General features: G+C 42.3%; 1 protein-coding gene across 3 annotated transcripts in view; it reads left to right on the top strand.

Annotated features, from left to right (window-relative positions):
- cntn2 (contactin 2) overlaps positions 1 to 19,423 on the top strand; it is a 35,597-nt gene extending 16,174 nt beyond the window's left edge. For 2 of the 3 annotated variants that reach the window (XM_088640419.1, XM_088640418.1), the window contains exons 6-23: positions 782 to 994; positions 1,235 to 1,337; positions 2,242 to 2,423; positions 3,104 to 3,240; positions 3,579 to 3,708; positions 4,475 to 4,625; positions 4,872 to 4,999; positions 5,525 to 5,700; positions 6,406 to 6,526; positions 6,997 to 7,155; positions 7,651 to 7,800; positions 8,567 to 8,637; positions 9,371 to 9,605; positions 10,542 to 10,657; positions 12,380 to 12,566; positions 13,591 to 13,703; positions 15,037 to 15,205; positions 15,631 to 19,423. In XM_088640419.1, coding sequence (XP_088496545.1) covers positions 782 to 994; positions 1,235 to 1,337; positions 2,242 to 2,423; positions 3,104 to 3,240; positions 3,579 to 3,708; positions 4,475 to 4,625; positions 4,872 to 4,999; positions 5,525 to 5,700; positions 6,406 to 6,526; positions 6,997 to 7,155; positions 7,651 to 7,800; positions 8,567 to 8,637; positions 9,371 to 9,605; positions 10,542 to 10,657; positions 12,380 to 12,566; positions 13,591 to 13,703; positions 15,037 to 15,205; positions 15,631 to 15,737 — 2,648 coding nt within the window. In that variant the 3' untranslated portion in view covers positions 15,738 to 19,423. The remainder of the gene's footprint in view (positions 1 to 781; positions 995 to 1,234; positions 1,338 to 2,241; positions 2,424 to 3,103; positions 3,241 to 3,578; positions 3,709 to 4,474; positions 4,626 to 4,871; positions 5,000 to 5,524; positions 5,701 to 6,405; positions 6,527 to 6,996; positions 7,156 to 7,650; positions 7,801 to 8,566; positions 8,638 to 9,370; positions 9,606 to 10,541; positions 10,658 to 12,379; positions 12,567 to 13,590; positions 13,704 to 15,036; positions 15,206 to 15,630) is intronic. The other variant, XM_088640420.1, reaches the window with a different exon arrangement.
- Positions 19,424 to 20,911: the final 1,488 nt, after the last annotated feature.

The following is a 20,911-nucleotide window of genomic DNA, read 5'->3' as shown; positions in this document are numbered from 1 at the left end:
ACTACCCAGGTAGCCGTTGTGCTCAGCCACAGCGCAGTCAGAGCCTGGCCCTGATCAGAACAGTTCGGAGAGAAGATGTGAAGACACAACATATCCCTCAAGAGGATAAATTGAAAATAGTCACTCAAATGCTTTTCTTTTTTCTCCTTTTCCTTATTGACACATCCTTACTGCAAAAATTTGGAAAAGAGAAACTCCACACAGATGCCGTTTAATTGCAGATCCGCTAGACTGAATGGATTGTGAAAGAACAAATGGAGATGAGAAGCAATGCAAGGCACTGTTTGTGACTGCAAAGAGCAGTTTTATCACATGAGCACACATAGCCAAGTGGTACTCTGTGAGCCGTTCAGTTTTTTTATGAAATTGTACAGCTTTTTCCTGGGGCTGTGCACTTCAAACTTCAATTAAATGTTTTATCATTCATGTTCAGCTACAATATTACCAGTCCAGTATTTGTTGCAGGCAAGAAAGCATCACCCACTCCAGTGCTTCCTGTCTTCCTGAAAGGGCAGTACTTCCAACTTCCAGGCAGGGATCTAAATAGGACTACAGGGTCCTGTGCAATACTGTAACAATACAAGCAAAAACAATTAAATGCACATTTTTTAAATTCAATTTAAATACCATGGCTGTCTAAGTCCAAATAAGGGTGGGAAGCCTGCAGATGGTAGAACTGGAAATGTGTCACATTTTCTGTATGAGATTGAAGCAGTTATTAACGTATTTCAGTGCGCTTTCAGGATTTTACAAAAAAGTTCCTTCCACTTCTGCCTTGCAGCCCTGTCCTATCGCTGGTTTTTCAACGAGTTTCCTACCTTCGTCCAGCCAGACAGGGGCCGCTGGTTTGTCTCCCAGGCAACAGGGAACCTGTACCTCTCCAGGGCAGAGCCCAATGACACGGGCAACTACTTCTGCTTCGCCACCAACAACATGGAGCTCAGCATCAAGAGCGTCTTCAGCAAGCCCAACCAGCTCAACGTGCTTCCTGATGGTCTGAGTGCAGTTCATCATAAGCAGACATGTTTTCCCTTTTCATTTCCTTAAAAAACGCTGTGTATGAAGAGCTCTCATAGATTTTCTATTGGCAAGGAATTTCTAATCACAATGCTAGATGTTTGAAACTTTTCTTGCTACAGTATGGGTTGTTATGATTTTTTTTTCTAATAACTTGAAATTGAAGGTGAATGGACAACTTTTAATTTTATCTCCTTGTATCTCTTGGTCTCTCCAGCCACTCCCAGGAAATCTTCTCCTAACATTAAAGTGCGCTTCCCATCAGACACGTATGCTCTGGCTGGCCAGTCTCTGCAGCTGGAGTGCTTCGCTTATGGCAAGTGAGTATCTAGCAGACTCGACTTGACTCAAGAGAATGATGGGGGAATCACAGCTGCTTTTGGAAAAAGAAACATGCCTTGCTGGATAGATATCACCCACGCTACACACAGCAGTCTCTAGGTTGAGAAGCCAGCCATATTCCACACAGCTCAGTTTAGGCTGGGTTTCTTGTGGTAGCATTCACAGTATGAATAGTCACCTAACACTATAGATTAAAATATATATTGCAGATTATATATAGCAGCTTCTCAGTTTCTTCATACCCTCAACGAAGAGCAACTAAAAGTTGGTTCAGCATTCAAATCCAGGTGTACAGTATGTTATGGTACAATTTAACTAAATAATTTCACTATTGTATGCATGAATAGAATATTTGTCAAAGCTGGATGAGTATACTCTATTGTTAAGTGCCTGATGTTCAAATTAATTTGTATTTTGGAAATTGGTATTTATGAACCATGGTTTAGGCCTTTAAAAGGTTTGTTAAGTGCTTGTGACAGATATTTGACCATACCAAGCTTCTTCAGCCACACTAGTTTGTGCAGTCTCCATCTGTGATCTGCTTTCTTCAGTTTTCTCCATCAATGGTCTGTGATGACTACCCCCAGATCACACAATCATTTTCATTTTCTCTCACCGTTTGGACTCTGGGTTGGTATTGCTATCCTATTGTTACACCTATTTGTAACCCAGTGGGGGTTCTCTATGTCCACACAGAAGGTGTGAACATAGAGAAGCACAGGGGGAATCCTGTGTCCCTCAACTCTAACTCCAGGAAGAGAGTTTACAAGAAAAGGACAGAACAGGTGTGTTTTTCTTCTTTCCCCAAGGGATGACATTCTTTTTCAATTCTGTCCTTGCTTCCCTGCCGTACCCCCCCCCCCACCCCCCCTAACATTCCAGCCCTGTGCCCAAGCTGCGGTGGCGGAAGGTGGATGGCACTGTGCCCCCCAAGGCCCTGGGTAGCGTGGACGGGCCCATCCTGCACCTGCCTGAGCTGGATTTCATGGACGAGGGCGTGTACGAGTGTGAGGCACGCAACTCTGAGGGCCGAGACACCTACCAGGGCCGCATCACTGTGCAAGGTACCCCAGTGGCCTGGGGACCACACTGCTTCCGGCCTCCTCTGTGCATAAAGGACTGCTTGTGCACTGTGGGCTATCCAGTACCCAGGAATGTACTGTATGTCTCCAGGAAGCTCTGTATTACTCCCCTGAGAATAAGAATGGAACTGATATGTGCCACAATACTCATAGTTTTGCACGATCCCCACATTGGCTACACAGGAAAATTCCTACTAAACCTTGAAGAACATAAAGGAGAAACACACAGATTCAGGCATTTGTATTCCCTTCTGAATGTACTTAATCAAAGCAGGACTACTTTACCTCTTAAAGTGCTCCTTGCAGTTATACGTAATTGCTTTCAGAATAAATGTGAACATTTTCACACAATGAGTTGAAAATGCATCATTACAAGTATCAACAAGAATAGCTGGAGACCAATCTGTACACTTGAAGAGAGGTGAGAAGACTGGCAGACACCTAGAGGGTAATTCATGCACTAGCTCTTGTGTTTAATCAGGAGCCTTATTAAGTTGCATGGCATAGCGTGAACCTTGCATTTCGACAGATGTCATTTAGATTCATTTAGAATAGACCCTCCACTCCCTTTGTCAGATTATGTAAGATGAAGTCAATGAAAGGTGAACTGAGTTATGCCAAATCGTCTCAGTTTTTCCTGTTTCCTCTCCCTGGGCCTTCAGCCCAGCCGGAGTGGCTGCAGGTGATGAGTGACTCCGAGGTGGAAATCAGCTCGGAGCTGCGCTGGAGCTGCGCGGCGGCAGGAAAACCCCGGCCCTCCATCCGATGGCTGCGGAACGGCCAGCCACTCGCCTCCCAGGTACCGGCAGTGCAGTTACACATTTTTCTCACATTGGGATTTACTAACACATGTTTCTTACACTCCTGGGGACATAAGCTTTAAGTACAGTTACACATAATTCAAAAATACCACAAACTATTGTATCATTGAAAAATCAGTTTTTACATCCACAATCTCCAGGGTGAAATGGGTGACATCTGTTGGAAATCGCTGCATTCCTTTCTGAGATAGACCAGTAAATCTGTATTCTCTTATCCTGGTTGTCCAGGTAGTAAACAGCATTTTTGTCCTCCTAGATAGTGCACGGTTATCAAATGTAATGTGTGTACCTTTTTATTTATCTCTTGTCTCTCCAGGACCGTATTGAGGTCAATGCTGGACAGCTGAGGTTCTCAAACCTGTCCCTTGAGGATTCTGGGATGTATCAGTGTGTGGCAGAGAACAAGCATGGCACCATTTATGCCAACGCAGAACTGAAGGTGCAAGGTGAGAGGTCAGGGAGGTCAGCTCGAAATGAACCGCTACTTTAAGACTGACAACATTCACAGTTGTTTAACATGTTCCTGTTCTCTTTGCTTTTGGTCACCACATTTCATCACAAAGATCCCAAAGCACTTTAAATAGATGAAGGGATCCACTTTACCTGCTACTATTGCTGGGTCAAATGCAGCTTTAAGTGCCAGAAGCCCCACTACACAGCAGGTCTGGTTTAGAAGTGAGAAATTATTTTTACTAATTAAATTAAGGGATGAAATTAGATAGGGCACATTGACGAAACCTAAAGGAGAATTTATTTAAAACACAAGGGTTAGCACCCCTGATCTTGTGAACAGGCCATAATGATCAAATAGTCAGGACCTCAGTTTAAAGTCTCTTCTGAAGGATAGATCCTCCAACAGCGCAATGTCCCCAGTCACCATACTGGGGCACTGGCTTGGAAACGATGCACCAGTGCTCCTCATGACAATTGCCCATCACTGGGCCAATCATACCATGTTATCTGGACTGATATTCTGTTTCTCCATTCTACTCTGGTCCTGGATAAACAAGCAGCAAAACTCAGGACTCCTGGAGAGGAATTTGGATTAAGAGAGCAGTGCTGCACAGACAATAATGAGCTGTGATATCCAAAACACACTTAACGTTACATCTCAGATGAAGCTGTGCCCCCATTTCTAATGCTATCCTCTCCACTTATTTAATCTTTTGTCTTCTGCTCTTTCCTCCTTCCGTGCCTTTGTTCCGGTCGCAGTCCAGGCTCCAGATTTCCGTCTGAGCCCTGTGCGCCGCTTGACTCCATCGGCACGGGGGGGCCAGGTGAAGATGGAGTGTCGCCCGAGGGCTGCGCCCCGGCCTGTCCTGTTCTGGAGCCGTGGGACGGAGATCCTGTCCAACAACAGCCGGTGAGGCCTGAGATATCTCTCCTAGCTGGCTCTGTGGCTAAGGATCCGCGCATGCGGCTGGAAGGTTGCCAGTTCATATCCCGCGGCCGGCAGAGGAATCCTACACAGTTGGGCCCCTGAGCAAGGCCCTTAACCCTAGCTGCTCCAGGGGTGCCGTATAAATGGCTGACCTTGTGCTCTGTATAAGGCCCCAGTATAAGTGTGGTAATTGATTGATGTTATCTGAGTGCTGGGATTTTCCTGCAGGGTGACAGTCACTCCAGATGGGAGCCTCTGGATCCAGAATATCAGCCGTTCGGATGAGGGGAAGTACACGTGTTTTGCAGAAAACTTCCTTGGGAAAGCGAACAGCACAGGATTTCTCTCTGTCCGAGGTACAGCAGCCTGTCCTCTCTCCTGATTGATTATTGATTACAGTTGTTAACTGAGCACTGTCCTCTCTTCTGGCCTGTTTCCAGTGTGACAATTGTGACAATTCCATTGTGAGTGTTTTTGATTTAGAAACATTCAGAGTTTTGTTCACTCACAGAATAACAGATAATGTCACACAGATAATTAAAAAATAAATCTGTGTAGAATTTGTTTGGAAATTTAAGTTAAATGTTAAGAAAGATATTACCTCTAACATGGGATATTTAACACTTTATAATTGCATAACATCAGATGTAACCAGCAGGTGTTCCAGGTCAAGTGCAAATGTGCTCCTCTGTTTCAGCCTTTCAGTGTCTAAATGTTACAGATAATTTTTAAACTAAATTCTTTTAACATTTCTATTGCACTATATTTTTTCCAGGAAATCTGTCGCAAATTCTACTGTTAAGAAATCGTCCAGTCTGTTCCCAGAGAACTAAAGTGTTTTCTTGCTGTGACTTTTGCTCACCCTCTCTCCTTACCCATAGAAGCCACCAAAATTACACTTGTGCCTTCCAACGCTGACATCAACCAGGGGGAGAATGTGACCTTGCAGTGCCATGCGTCACATGACCCCACCATGGACCTCACTTTCACCTGGTCCATGAACGGAATCCTCCTGGACACAGAGGACACCAGCCGGCACTTCCATCGCATAGAGGGGGTGAGTCTTGCTGCAGCAAGCACTCAGTCAGTAGTCAGTAGAGGTGAACGATGGATTAACACACTTTCCTAAACAAAGGCAGCCAAACTCAAATTGGATCAGGGGAGAGGTACATTGTGAATAGCTCTCAGTTGTTTAACTCATGTTATCAATTGATTAATTGGTGAGGCTTAGCAATATATCCAAAGACATGCAAGGAAATGACCACTTTGAGTATGATCTTATGTTATTTAAATAAAAAGGGGATTCTAGATGAAAAAATGCTGCAACCTTCCAGGAATGGAGATGTCCACTTCTGATGTAAGAAATGTCTTGCGAAATTGACTGAATTGCAAAGCCTTCGGTTTGTTACTATAATTCCTAAATGAATGATTAAGGCCGATCCAAGAATAGTGCCAGCGTGACCAGGACTGGTGTTGGGCTGGGCCTTAGCCTTGAATTCTAGTGCAACTCCCGCAGCTGCTGATTGCCTACAGGCTTGCAGTGATGTCAGTGAGAGATGCACGTCTCCTATCACCTATCAGCACTTACTCTCCTGCCTGGCACTGTGGCACTCACAGTGTGTCAAACGCTGAATGACTGTGATAAATGGGTGTGTCAGAGGAGCATGTCAGCTAGTTCTCCTTCTCCCAGTGCAGTCCAGTAGTCTCTGCCTGAAAATGAAACCTTAAATAACTGGCCATTCCAAATTGCCTCTCTCCTCAGAAAGAGACTGTGGGAGACCTGATGATTGTAAGTGGCCAGCTGGGGCATGCTGGGATATACAAGTGCACAGCGCAGACAGTGGTGGACAGTGCCTCAGCGTCCGCAAGGCTTGTGGTCAGAGGTAAAATCTAAGCAATGAATCTAAGGCATAGCCTTGAGGTGCCTGTCGTCTGGTGTACATCTGAAAATAAATGGATGGCACAAAACCCACTTGAATAAGAATTGACATAAGTGTATAATTCCTGATTCCTGTTCTCTTAAAAAAAACTTTCCTGAATATTATCAGTAGATATATGTATCTCTATGCATCAATATGCTTTATGAGTTACTACAGAACCACTACACTATCATCTTATCTACTGTAGGATTATTTAAATGTCACACCTTACAATCTTTCCTCTTTCCACTATTTAATTACAGAAGTAAGAATCATAACAATTAACAGTTTTTAAAAAGTTGACATAAAACAAAAAAAAAGCTGTAGATCCAAAAACGAGAGTGCAGTAAAAGTGAGGCTGCCTCCTTGCAGCTTAATGAGTTGGGTAGAAGACCAACATCAGTCAACCTTCCTTGCTTTTCTGTCTGTTGCAGGTCCTCCTGGGCCACCAGGGGGCGTAGTTGTAAAGGACATGAACGAGACGTCGGTAGAACTCAGGTGGAGTCGAGGTTATGACAACCACAGCCCAATTGGGAAGTACACAATTGAGGCCAGGTCCCCCCTCTCTGAGGCCTGGAAACAGATGCGAACAGGTGCGCTACAGAGGAGAACCAGGGCTGAACAGAACTGCTGGATTTTCAGTATTCACTTACTACATTGAGGAGATACAATTGTTCAAATCCAAGTAAATAGGAACAACACCACAGTTTGACAGTCAGGAAACAAACTAATTATAAGAGACAAACTGACAGGTTTGGGTCCATAGTCCCATCATAAATTGGAATGGAGATCCATTAATGAAAAGATCATGCTGTTGTACAACACTGCATGACTATGGTTATTTTGATTTGACAATTAGATGCTCTTAAGTATGTTGTCTAAACCACAGCTAAAAAAAACATGCATAGCAGTTTATTCTGAAGTACAGTTTTAGGTTTTCCTAATCAAGAAGTCAAGAAGTGTTTTTATGTAGCCCTGGGTGTGTGTGCATAAGATTTACACAGATCAATCTGATTAGGGCTGTGTGCTGCAGAGAAGAACATGAATCCTGTGGTTGCAGGGTTAACAGTTGCCCTCTAACTTGACAGATCCAGCCAACATTGAGGGCAACGCTGAGTCTGCCCATGTGATTGGGCTCATGCCCTGGATGGACTATGAGTTCAGGGTGATCGCCAGCAACATCCTAGGCAGCGGAGAACCCAGCATGGCATCGCAGAAGGTCCGAACACGACCTGCAGGTCAGAACAATGAGTGGGAGCAGGCAGGCTATTGAATCTGGGCTCGTGAGTTACCGGCATCCATCCTCATCCAACGATGAAGAAGTTTTATTCAGATATAAAATGCATGTTTGGTGTTACCCAAGTGCTTCTCGAATGGGGAAGACACTACCACAATCCTGGATTAAGATAATAATTTTTAATTCTGAATTTATAAAAAATATATACAGTTGACTCACAACACTGTCCCAGCTTTAAGAGGTTGGTTCCAGATATGAAAAATGATTGAAAAAATGCTTTAGTCTCTGAAAAATTAGTCAAGCATGCCCACAAGACCTAGTCATTTACTTTTATTCACTGTTTTGATGTTTATATTTAATGTCTTGATATAAGGTTAAATCTGAGGGTAAAACTGATATTGTCTTCATACAGGGTAAAATAAGACTATACATGAATTTGGGTTTACGTGCTACTCAAAATCCCTAACCCCCACGTAAATGATGAGTCGACTAATCAGGGTATATGCCATAGAGAGGTGTATGGTTCCAATGATGCATTTTTGTCTTTCTCACTTGACACAGTGTTGGGGGTTTTTTTGTGTTAAAATTTGCCTTGGCACTCATTCACAGTTACACATTCTGCAAAGTGCTGCAAGCTGTTCAGTGCAGTGATGAGGCAGGTGAACGTTCTTGACGATGGAGATCTGGAAGTCTGATCTTTTATCAGCTTTATCGTCTCTCCATGTGACTGTCCCCTGGTGTGCTAACACTGCACTGTTGTTCATCAGCTCCCATGGTTGCCCCTAGTGGACTTGGTGGAGGTGGTGGAGACCGACATGAGCTCATCATTACTTGGACTGTGAGTGCGTCATTGATATTGTCTGAAATTCACTACCGTTCCACTGCTATTGCTTCAGTTTTCAATTTTCTTACCCTTGATTGCAATTTACAAATTGCAAATATTCTGTAATAAGTCCTTACATCATCCTGCTGATTCACTACATCTTATTTACTCTGAATTGTCTTTATAGTCTCTCACCATCCACACCAAACTATTTCAGTCAATGCATTTTGACATTATACTCTTTGATCAGCCCATTAAATATTGGTTGAAACAACACTGACACAGCAATTTGTAATAAGAAAACTGCCCATCATCTAGTAAATACTGTAGATGTTGAGACTTCAAGAACTGTTGCTTGATCAGTTAAGGGATTTGAAGTAGTATTAAAATTTAAAGAGATTAGAATTGTGATAAACATTTAACTCTATTGGGGGAGTGTTATGTTGCACGTGTATTTTAATCCCCCAGGCACAGAATTATGTAATTTGGGGTAATTTTTCCAACAATTATGATAGTCTATGCCTGATCATGCCATTGAGTGGACTAAGTGCTAGCTAAGAAGCTTTTTCAGAGTGTCAGTGTACAATTTCAAAGACAACGAGGATCAAGGAATGTCTTAAAACAAGCATTGAGCATTGAGTTTTGGTACTTGAATGTTCTAAATGTTTATACGCCCATCATCTTTTGTGGTCTGACCTTGAAGGATAAAGAGATTCTCTGGTGTCTTTCTGAAATCATGTTGTTCCAGTCCATGGCTCGAGAGTACCAGAATGGAGAAAAGGTTGGCTACATCCTGGCCTTCCGGAAGAAAGCAGCACCACAGTGGCACATTGTCAAGGTGCCCAATGTGGAGTCATCTCGCTTTGTGTACCACAACGAGAGCCTGGCAGCCTACTGCCCCTTCGAGGTGAAGATCAAGGCCTACAACGAGAAGGGTGAAGGCCCCTTCAGCCAGACGGCTCTGGTCTACTCTGCAGAGGAAGGTGAGGGGAGGGATGGACAAGGAGGAGCAGGGATGCAGGGTGGGGACCTAGGTGCTTGGAGAGCGATGTAACCTGGGGAACTGGTTTGAGTTTTGAGTGACTTGGTGTAAACAACAATGACAGTAGTAGGACAATGAACAGGTCGTAATTAAGAGGTGAGGACATTCGTATCATGGTATGAAACAACCTTACAAGCATCAAATCTTAGTTATCTTAGTTAAAGAAATTCCTGCATCAGATGCAGAGTTCAACATCTCTTATGACTGATGAGAGAAAATCTGTGCTTAATTAAATATAAAATCTAAAACATTTGGAGGCCCTGAAAGAAGTGTTTTGTTTATTCAGGGAATTAAATGGTCACTTAATTCATTCTACATTCAGGTGGTGGAACAAGACCCGTTTTGCTGTTGCTGGAACAAATGATTTGTTTGTGTATTTGCAATTTTACACTAGAGGGCGTTGTCAAACACAGGCTGACATTCTGCAAGGAAACAGAAGCAGTTCAGTGTCTGTGAATAAAATAGCTTCAGCCTAAGGGCTGAAAATGGTACAAATTAGTGACAGTGTATAGTGACAAAAATAGATTGGTGATGTAAAATGTATCCTGGTAGCCTCGTGGATGTGTAGAGAGGAGCAATCATTTAATTGAGGCTAGTAAATGTGACGGATGAGCTGCTACAACTCTTCATATGGACCCTTCATGTATGATTTGCCTTGAGTTTCCAGATTGAAGATCCTGATCAGTGTGACTTGAAGACTGCCCTGCAGGGTGTGCTTTCACCAAGCTGCTCTCAAGGGCTGACGTTGGAGCTCTGTTGGGCATTTTATTTCTGTATGCAGCAACAGCACAGGCCAACCTGATGTCTTATCATTTATTATCTGCTTATTGTTTCAAATGTCATAAACTCCCTTTGATTCAATCCTCCCCCCCACCAGAGCCCACTGAGACTCCTCGAAGAGTCAACGCCACCAGCCTGTCGGCCTTCGAGATCCAGGTGTCCTGGGAGCCCCTGCAGCACCTGTCCACCAACGGCATCCTGAGAGGATATGAGGTCAGGCACCATGGAGGTGGACTTTTTGTAGCTTTTTTTCCCGTAAAGATTTGATTTTTCAGTTCTCTGGGGGGGAAGGATACACTCCTGTATTGTTGTGCAGTTTAGCCAGATTTAGTCATTGATATAATGGAATTTTGCTGCTCTTCCTGGCATCTTGTAAAGATGCTCATACTACTCCTGTATTCGTTTATGATTATACGAAGATTTCAGTGTGCTCAGCTCCAGCTTGATCCCTATTAACCATGGTAACCACATACAGTACCATAGTACATTTTCATTTAACACTTTCATTTCAGGTTACTCTAGGAAGGCACAGCACTTAAACATTAAGACAGAAAACACCTTGCACCAATATTAAACACCAGGAAGAGCACACTGGTATGGAAATACTCATAATGGGGACAGTAGTACAGGTACATTGTTTTTGAAGAGCAGAGGAGATAGAGATGACCAACTCTGTCACTGGAGGTGGAAGAAAGCACTCCATGAGCCCATCTTTAAGCATGTTTTTCACAGAATGAGATTTGAATTTATTTCTGAGATCAGCAGTTTCTTTTCATGCTGTGTTATAGCTGAAAAGTCAAGGCCTTGGATCAGAGCCATACAACTTTCTGTCCACTGCAGCATGAACCCCTGCCAGGCAGCAACGGCACGCATGATAATGGGGGGCAGAGTTCCATTGCTCTGATTAGTAGGAGAGAAGCTGAGCCAGTTGGATGAGATAATATTTTCAGTGGGGCATTGGCATTCCCAAAGTGCTTGTCTGAGAGCTCAATGTGCCTTCCAGAGAGATATCAACTCCACTCTCACCTCATTAGATAAATAATAATACATCACGTGGGCCATTTTGGCTATCTGTAACAATTTGATAGTATTTTCCCTTTAGTGGACACAAAAGTGTTATTAAAGTGAATTTTGAAATTGACCTGCATCAAGCTGAATGTCTTCCACTCACTGAGCAACAGTGACTCCTTGTGGTTACCCAATAGCACACGGGCTTGCAGTGTCCAAAGCAAGAGTTGGCCATGTTATATATTAAAAACATGGACTCGGCTGTAGATTTCACCTCTCTAAGTCAAAAAGGCAGAAGTGTTTTGGAGCAATGCTGGTCCAAGGGTCACATCAATAAAGCCGATTAACAATTGATTATTTCAAACCAGGGCATATAAAATGAGAATTGCACTATGGTGCCACAAGTTGCTGCTCTCCGATTGGCTATCTGACACTGAACCCATCATGTTATCCTGGTGTAACATCATACATGAAATTGCCTGATTTTTCACAACGCTCTTTCTAACCAAACAATTGTAGAACAGCAACACCTTTCTGTAGGTTTGTCTGTTATATTTGTTATAAATTATTGAATGCTATAATTTGATTTGTCATAAATTATTAGAAAACTACCAAAACTATTTTGTTTCACGAGAGGGTTAGTGATATTATATGGAGGCTTGTTCTGTCAAAACTAGTCTTTGTATAATAGGAAGAACTCTCTGCAGGATGTCTGTAGCACTGGGATAACCTTGCTCACAACTTTGTTATGCATTCTACCTAAAGGCCAATACCAACTATTAGAAAATATTAGAAAGGTGAGCTAATCCCAGCTGGGTTTGGAATTCTCCCATTTTTTGGAGCTCAGGTTACTCCGATGGCCAGTGTACATGGTTTGTGAAATCCGTCGTTTTCCTAACGCTGTGGTGTTCTGACCTCCTGTGCCAGATCCGATACTGGAGGCAGAACGAGAAGGAGGCCGCGGCAGACAGGGTGCGGACCATGGGGCTGGAGACGGTAGCACGAGTCTCGGGGCTGAGGCCCAGCACCCTCTACCACGTCACCGTCCTGGCGTACAACAGTGCGGGCACTGGGCCGCCCAGCCCCTTCACCAACGTCACCACCAAGAAACCCCGTAAGACAAGCCCTCTTTGTGAAGTGTTACCATGGCACCGTTCCCCCGCAATGCTGTAACTTGCTTCCACTGTGCTTTTCACAGGGCTTCTCCTAGTAGAGGAGTTTATTGCCATATGTACATGTGCATTAGAATTGGTATTCGCTTTGCTCCTATTCACCTCACTAGACTAGAGAATGTCAACACTATTATATACTCATACTGAATCTCAGCATAATGGTAAAAGGTAGTCTGTGGCTCTAGAAATGCTTACTGTAAAAGACTCTGCTATTATATCAAGTTGATATTGTTAAGTACATCAATGGTGTGGTAACACTACTGTGGAGCAAATGGAAAACAGAGCATTTTACCATACAAAGATAGAATTACCTAGGGAATTTAGCAAGATAACATTTTGTTTAAAATTCCCTTTGCACCCTGAGCCACATTTTCTCTCTAAATAAGGTGGCTGGTGAGGCTTGAGCGCATGAAAACATACAGTGAAATATGGTGCTACAGGCTTTATTCAAGCAAAATCAACCACCCAAGCTAAAACCCAGGCACCAATCACCACCTTATATCCCAAACACAACTAATCACACCCATGTTCATTAATCCTCCATCATTATCCTTTTTATTTGGTAATTCACCTTAGGTCTGTCTATAAAGAGAAATTAGAGGCCTCGAGTGGAAAGTCAGCAACTACCATCTTCTCCCTAGTGTGCAAATTCTGGCTCTGGCTGGATAACGTTACCGATATTTGACGTCCACACTGATGGGAAGCAATTTTCATGTCTTGTCACAGATACATGCGGGTGAAAACTTTTTCAAGACGCTTGCCTGTGAGTTGTCTCTTCCGAAATGGAAACATAACAAAGTCATGCAACTCAGTGAATGACTTATCCATTTCATCTTAAAAAAAGGAAAATTAATTATTTTTTTAGTTATATAAGATTTTTTAAAATTAGATAGGCAATCTGTTACTGTATTTCCAGCTTGTTTTGGTCTAAAAGGATGCTAACCGACCTCTGTGCGGTGTGTTTAGCCCCAAGCCGAGCGCCGGAGAATGTCTCGTGGAGGATTGATGGATCATGGGTAACAGTGGCCTGGGATCATGTCAAGCCTCTGAAGAATGAGTCAGCAGTGTTGGGGTACAAGGTGAGTGACCACAAGACGCCTGATAAAGAGGAAAGAGAAGAGGGGGATTGGATGTGTGGGTATTGTGGTGGGATTTCTATTTCACTTCAGTCATCAATCAATATGACCTTTCTCCTTCCTGTAGCTGATTAGGTCACTCTGGCACCCCTGACTTGTGTCTGTGCTGGTGCAAGCAGAGTCTATTCTCTTCGCTTGTACTCTCCAGACACCACTTTCACACAGGAACAACACATTGAGAGCGGCCTAACTTTTTTCATAGTGACAGAGGAGTATTTTCCTGCAGGACGAGACATTTATTTGCTTTAGAGATAATCTTTTGAGGTTTCTACTTTCTGAAGCAAATTGTAACATCAAATATTGGGTCTATTGGTGTCTAGATGATGTTAGCTAGGGTCAAAAACAATGCATTTGTATGGAATGTCCCACCATCCTGAATGTTGAAGGTAATTATGTACCTTATTTGCCCTGTTGATGTAATTTGTCTGGTCAGCTTGTCTTACTGGTGTCTTTATAGCTCCAGCAGTTAAAGAATTGGTGGAAAATTGGGACATGTGAACCCATAAGTAGTCAATCAGCTAAATGCTTAGTCATGTTGTACAGGGAGGCCAGTGTTAAGTACACCTAGGGCCCAATTGCGTGTTCAGTTGACTGTTTAAAGCATTCGTATTTTCCCACAGGCAAAATACAGACTCCTGGGTAACATTTTAACAGTTCAATCCACACATCAAGCATTATAAATACATTAAAGACAGGTTCTCAGCACTCAAATGTGTATTAATAAAAATTATGTCTGAGGATAATCATACTGCTGTTAATAAACTTGCAATTAACCATTAGCAAAGGTCAATTACATCTATACACTCTATTAATTCTTATAACCTGTAGCATAAGAAAGGGTTTATAAGAAACATGAAGGAAGGTTAAAATTTGTTCTATTTAATCGAAACCTTGACAGACTGCTGGCGAAAAAACATTAGAATCTCTCCATTTTGAAGCACCTGCTGCATATTCTGTCCAAGACTAGATTTTAAAAAGCACCTCAGGGGAGCTCAAACAGTAACGATGCTGGTTTGAGCATGGGATATTTCTCTCCCCAAGTGACGGTCCACACCTGGACTTGCAGGACAGAGAGAAATATCCCATTGGCCTTACCAGATTCAGAGATGAAAGATGAGCCACAGAGAACTGCACGCGCTCTCAACATACACCAGCACACAGCTCGAGGAGAGGACGCCAGCTCGAGTCCGAGTGGTCTATGGGCGCCGTGCGGGTCCCACCCGCCCGGGTGGGCATCGGCCAGCCCTCTCACTGCCCGCCCGCCCGTGTCTGGCAGGTTCTCTACAAGCACGAGGGCCAGACGGCGCTGAAGGTGCTGGAGAAGGGCAAGGCCTCGGTGAGGCTCCCCCTGCCCCAAGACAACGGCTACGTGGTGCTGGAGATCCGGGCCTGGGGGGAGGGAGGCGACGGGGCGCCTCACGAGCTCATCGTGTCCAGGGATTCGGGTGAGGAGAGCGGGAGGTAGAGGAGGGTGAACCGGGAAGAAAGACCAGGACACCTTCCTCTCCAGATTTGAGGTCAACACAAGCAATATAAGGATAGTCTAATTTGAGATCAAGCAAATGTAGTAAACAGAGATCAACAGGTGAAATGAGATTTGGATTTCTCTTTAATTACATGATGTTACATTATTAGCACCCACATGTAACATGTAACATGCAGTAACCCCCCACCTTGCTGTCCTGAGAAGCCCTGAGCTACTGTACAAATCCTCATTTGTTGAACAGCAATTAATGCCAACCAATTCAATAATAGTTTCATAGAAACTCAGGTGAGATGAAGATTCAGTGGTTCTCCAGAACCAGGAGTGAGAGGTTTAAGGATATTGGATCTGCTTTTCTTATAAAAAGTTTCTCTCTCTTGCTTTCAGGCACAGGCATGATGGTACAGAATGCAGTCAAGGACCTCACCCCCCTTCACACAGTCGTCACCGCCACCGCAGTAACACTCACCCTGATTGGTTTATTGGAGCCCTGACTGAAACCAATCCCTGGAGGGTTTACATCAAGATCTAAACTTATTGGTTGAATTCACTTGCCTTGCCCTGCGCCTTTGTGAAACCCGTTGGGAAGAGGCGAAGAAATAAAATGACAATGTACTTTTACTTTTTGATGAGAAAAAAATACAAGATTTTGTACGACTGCAAAAGCTTGCTAGTTTGCTAACGTTCAGAAAGGAAAAACTGAAGGAAGGACTGTCATTTGTAAATATAACCATTATATCTGTAGGAATTTGCCTCACAGAATATTACCTTGAATATTTGGACTATTTAATCATTAATTTTACCTTAACACCACGTGAGCAGTAACCACTATTTCCCACCCATTTTACCTCCCACGTGCCCTTTACGACCAGATTTCAGATTCTGAGTCATACAAGCCCTGTTCTAAAAGCTCTGATATTAATAATCTCATAAATCTATTAGCTGCTTTAAGTATTCTCTCCCAAAACACAATCCTCAATTATAAAATACTAATATGGTGACTCCTGAGTTATCCGTTTAACTCAAACAGGCACCTTAGGGCAAAAGATCAGCTTCATATACTGTGCCAATACAGTTTTCCAGTTTCACAGCAGAGCAAATAAAAAAATAAAATCTAATCCGGAGAATCAATCCATGCTGTGCTCACAGTGCAGTCATTAGCGCTTTACTGCAAATGTTTCACTTTGCTGAAAATATGAAATTTTCCAAAACTTTGAGTAATTTCTTTTTTATAAATTTTTTACTAATAAACTCAAAAATGAATAGTTCTTTGGCAGAATTCTGAGGCTTTATGTCAAATAATTGGTTAATAGTGGAAAAAATGTTAGGCCTCTTTGGATTAGTATTTATACTTGACTGAAAGGGTCTAAATTTAGAAGGAATATACAGTATACTGTACAGATTTTAACAAATCAAGAAACCTAACTATGTACTTGTGACGATTCCAACGCAGGAGCTCCATTGCAGTTGTTTTGAGGAAAAGCAGGGTTACAGTTCATTTTTAAACTTGCAGAACAAAATAGAAGATGGGATAGGGGCCTTATTATCTCATTACCATTTATCTGTTACAAGTCATAGATATAACAGATTATTGACACTGAAACAGTAGATAATTGTCCTTCACAAGGTGAGTGGGGTATCATGCACTGTATACCCAAACAAACTGAGTTTGCTTAAGAAAATAGTTTCTAGTTCTGTGAATGTCACTGGCGGTCTTTGGGAGCTATACCATATTTATCTTTACAACCTTTTATTAACTACCTTTTTTCAAGACACAAGACATGGTCTCTGCCTTTTCTGAACATAAAGGCTTTAAATTTGAATGATAGTGCTAATCATGTCTTAATAAGGACATCTACTGCCAATATATGGTATATGGAGATAATGGTTTTGTTTTTCCGACATATTTATCTCACGATCTCCAGATAAGTAAAATAATAATAATAATAATTGCTTACACTTATATAGCGCGTTTCTGGACACTCCACTCAAAGCGCTTTACAGGTAATGGGGACTCCACCACCACCAATGTGCAGCATCCACCTGGATGATGCGACGGCAGCCATAGTGCACCAGAACGCTCACCACACATCAGCTATCAGTGATGAGGAGAGCAGAGTAATGAAGCCAATTAATAGAGGGGGATTGTTAGGAGGCCATGATTGATAAAGGCAGATGGGAAATTTGGCCAGGGTACACCCCTACTCTTTTCGAGAAACGCCCTGGGATTTTTAATGACCACAGAGAGACAGGACCTCGCTTTTACGTCTCATCCGAAGGACGACACCTGTTTACAGTATAGTGTCCCCATCACTACACTGGGGCATTAGGACCCACATGAGCCTCAGGGTGAGCGCCCCCTGCTGGCTGCACTAACACCTCTTCCAGCAGCAACCTTAGTTTTTCCCAGGAGGTCTCCCATCAAGGTACTGACCAGGCTCATACCTGCTTAGCTTCGGTGGGTTGCCAGTTTTGAGTTGCAGGGTGATATGGCTGCTGGCCACAAAATAACAGATTGTACACTTGTAGAAACACAACAGGCAATGTAGCACACCTATGTCTAGTCAAAGACAATTAACAGTAAAAACACACCAAGTCCACCCTTCAGAGATCCCTTGCCAGTATGTTTTATCATAATGCACGAATTGTGTCAGTTTCTTTATCACTTCAAGTTCAGATTGACCAAACTAAACTAATCTTAGCAAGAAAAGTGCTCCTTATCTTAATCAACTACGACAACAAAAGCTAATGAAGAAGGTCAGCCGTAAGGTTTACAATGTAGTAATCACATTTTGGAGGAACACTGTCATCTTATTTATAGACTTTACTTACAGTATGAAAGCTGCTGTCTGTGATACAGCTGCTCAGCAATTTTTGAGCATTTTAACATTTTTAAGAATCTTTATCTATCATAATGTTCTAATACCCTGCACTCTGTTTTTATGTGTTGTCTTTGAGTTACTGCTCAAAAAATGACTTTCTGTAACTGCCTTTATTTCAGAAGACGAGAAATGGATGGACATATTAAGTTAGTTTGCTAACAAATACGCCCCCTGCTTTACAATGGCAAGGTACTGCTCATCTTGACTGCAATTTCTTTCTGCACCACATCAATGTTTTATGGATAAAAGCAAACATTTCTGCAAACTGAAACCAGATTGAATTGAATCTGGTGAAAAATTAGGAAGGACCTCGAATACACTCCATTTCTGCTACGAAAAGATTTGATTTTTGCACTCATGCAAGATGGTAGTTTGAATATTACATCTGTTTTATGCCTTATCATGTTTCCTGGTGCTCAGTGAAGCCAAAAGTGTCCCTTGCAAGAAGGATAGTGAACAAAGGAGCACACTATCCTCTAGGACTACAAATGTTATAACTCTCTTGTATTATAACGTTGGTTTTGTATTGTTGATCCAAAACTCAAGAATTCATGTTCTTTGAGTCTTTTGTTTTTCTGGAAGATGGATGAATGAGCACCCAGGGAGTCCTTTGCATTTAATTTGTGCACCATTAATCATAACATGCTGCTGGCTGTACAGGGTGATTTTTCTATTTGATCTTACTATGATTTTGTAAAGGAATTTTGTATTTCAAAAATGTGAAAAAGGAAACTCATGGAAGGGACAGTAAAAACTAGACAGACATGATTTCTTGCACTAAATGTCCTCTAGTTCACTTGAACTGAAAAACAGCTGGGAAAAGCAGAGCATGCAAAGAAACAAAGTGTCACTCCGTAGAAGCCCTATCAATTTGCTGGTGTTTCTTGGATGAATTATAGATGATTACGTATCAAGCCCTGCAAAATCCGCAGGTCGGATGTGGACTCAGGTCTGTTTGCTGTGTATCGGGGTGTGAGGAGCACCGGAATTGTAATCTATACTCGAATTCAACTCATTTATGCACTGATGCTTACATCACCCCCACAGTAGCTTTATTTCCCAGTTCCCCTGTGAAATATGTTAAGCTAAAGAAATAATGCACTTCAATGTCTGTGATGCACAAGAATACATTTACATGTGTGAAAGCTGAGCGAAGCAAAGTGACAGTGTCCCAGCACAATGCATATCCAGAAGTGCATTACTCCTGTTGTATTATGGCTTGTTTCAGTACAAGAAATGTGTGATTGTAAAATGATTTTAGTGAATAAAACTGAAAAGATCCTTCCACCACATAAAAATGCTCCTTTTGCATTTCTCAGCTTTAATGATGTGGTACCTGCACACAGGTACTTGGGACTTGCTGGTACTTCATGCTGGAGCCTGGACAGAAAGGCAAAACCAATCCCAGACTGACCAATTTGTGGAGAGACCAGTATTCTCCCTCACCATTGTATTATAATGTTTTTAAAGTTGTGTATCATTTCACTATTTCATTATCACGACTGGTATTTTTAACATAAATGCTGTTAACACAGTAGCCTTAAACAACAGTATAGTGCCCTGTGTCCTTTACATGTTGATGGTTATGGCATATGACATACGGCTGCCCTATATGTATAGTGTAGCTTAAGACAGTTATCCGTCAGGTGCAAGTCTGAGGTGAATACCTGTGTAGATCTCATTTTGCAGCTGAGAGAGTGAGAGAAACTGTTTGTCTTTATCTCAGCCTCCTCTTTCCCCATCTCTTCACAACCTCTCAGCTTTAAGTTGCTTGGAGTTATCTGCTCTTAACAGAACAGACCCCCCCCCTGTCCTGCAACCCTCCTTAATCAGAGGGAAGACCCAGAGATTGCCTCTGTTTGTACATGTTGCAAAAAGTGTCAGGTAGCTGTGTTAGATACAGTAGTTCAGGTGGGTACAGTAGCTGCGTCAGCATGCGTAGGCTGCAAAGGAACAAGTAATAGGTTTATTCCATGCTGAAAAAAAGGAAGAAAGAACGTGTTAGTATCTCTTTGTCAACACAAAAAGAAAATGTCTTATCTTCCTTAAGTTGACTAACGTCAGTTTGAGCCTGACAGCAATGCCCCCCTTACCCATTGTGGTCTGAATCGTGAACCATACTGTCTGTAAAACAATGCACAGCTTCATTACCTCATTTTTATTCTGGTCCGGAAAGAGGAATTACTAAGTGATTGTTTCCCAGTTGATCTTGTTCTGTACATCTCCCAAAATGATCCGTGAATCAAACGGGATTAATGAAATTGATCCAGTGTCACAGGCCATTGTGCAATCCAAATGTCAGAATTGAAACCCCCAAACCTTTTTTTGAGAATATTTGGGAAAATGGCCCTCATAAAACATCTTCAATAAACAAGTTGGGTTTGTATTAATAAAAAGTTTTTTCTTGTTTGAGTGCAGGAATTATACTGGTTGCATTAAGATGCATGAGGGTCCTATGTACTCAAATGTAATTAAAAGGCATGCTAACATGGCAGGCAAACAATACAGTACAGTATCTTGATAGAGATACAGTAACAGAGACAGGCATTGATATCTTATAACATTAATCAGTTCATTCACTTGAACATTTTAATAGCCACTTTCTAGGATGCAGGTGTTCAGTAAACCTGGAAGAGATGCCATTGATAAATAAAAATGATTTCACATTATTTAATACAGCTGACACCATCAATATATAAGAGGCTAGAGTAATATGTAAGAGTAGTGAGCTGTGTCAGCATTCAAGCTGCAAAGAAACAAATAAGGTTCATTTCATGCTGGAATGT

This window comes from Lepisosteus platostomus, chromosome 7 (genome assembly GCF_059453375.1).
Source record: "Lepisosteus platostomus isolate fLepPlt1 chromosome 7, fLepPlt1.hap1, whole genome shotgun sequence".
In the NCBI taxonomy this organism is placed as follows: Eukaryota; Metazoa; Chordata; class Actinopteri; order Semionotiformes; family Lepisosteidae; genus Lepisosteus; species Lepisosteus platostomus.
Note: the sequence above shows the minus strand (reverse complement) of the source record. Positions and strands in the feature narration are given on the sequence as shown.